This window comes from Myotis davidii, unplaced genomic scaffold (genome assembly GCF_000327345.1).
Source record: "Myotis davidii unplaced genomic scaffold, ASM32734v1 scaffold663, whole genome shotgun sequence".
NCBI lineage: Eukaryota > Metazoa > Chordata > Mammalia > Chiroptera > Vespertilionidae > Myotis > Myotis davidii.
Genome location: NW_006295816.1, coordinates 369937 through 370174, shown reverse-complemented (window position 1 = coordinate 370174; position 238 = coordinate 369937). Strand labels below are relative to the sequence as shown.

The 238-nt window shown below is 64.3% G+C and overlaps 1 protein-coding gene across 1 annotated transcript in view; it reads left to right on the top strand.

Moving 5' to 3' along the window:
- KIF9 (kinesin family member 9) overlaps positions 1-238 on the top strand; it is a 52699-nt gene that overhangs the window by 17872 nt on the left and 34589 nt on the right. Inside the window, exon 11 of the mRNA XM_006770426.2 lies at positions 203-237. Coding sequence (XP_006770489.2) covers positions 203-237 — 35 coding nt within the window. The remainder of the gene's footprint in view (positions 1-202; position 238) is intronic.

The following is a 238-nucleotide window of genomic DNA, read 5'->3' as shown; positions in this document are numbered from 1 at the left end:
CGTGTGCGGCTGCCGCGCGGCCTCTGCCATCATTGCCCCTGGCTGGCGGCCCCTCCTGAGGTCACTCCACGGTCGCAGGAGACCCGCGGCCGATGTGGAGCTGGTCTCTAAACGGGTCGCCATCCTCGTGGAGCCCTTTCCTGTTTTGGACTACCTCCCCTCATAAGGAATTGCCCCCGTAGCGAGCTCTGTCCCGTTTCAGCTGTCCTCGCTGCGGTTCGCCAGCAGGATGAAGCTA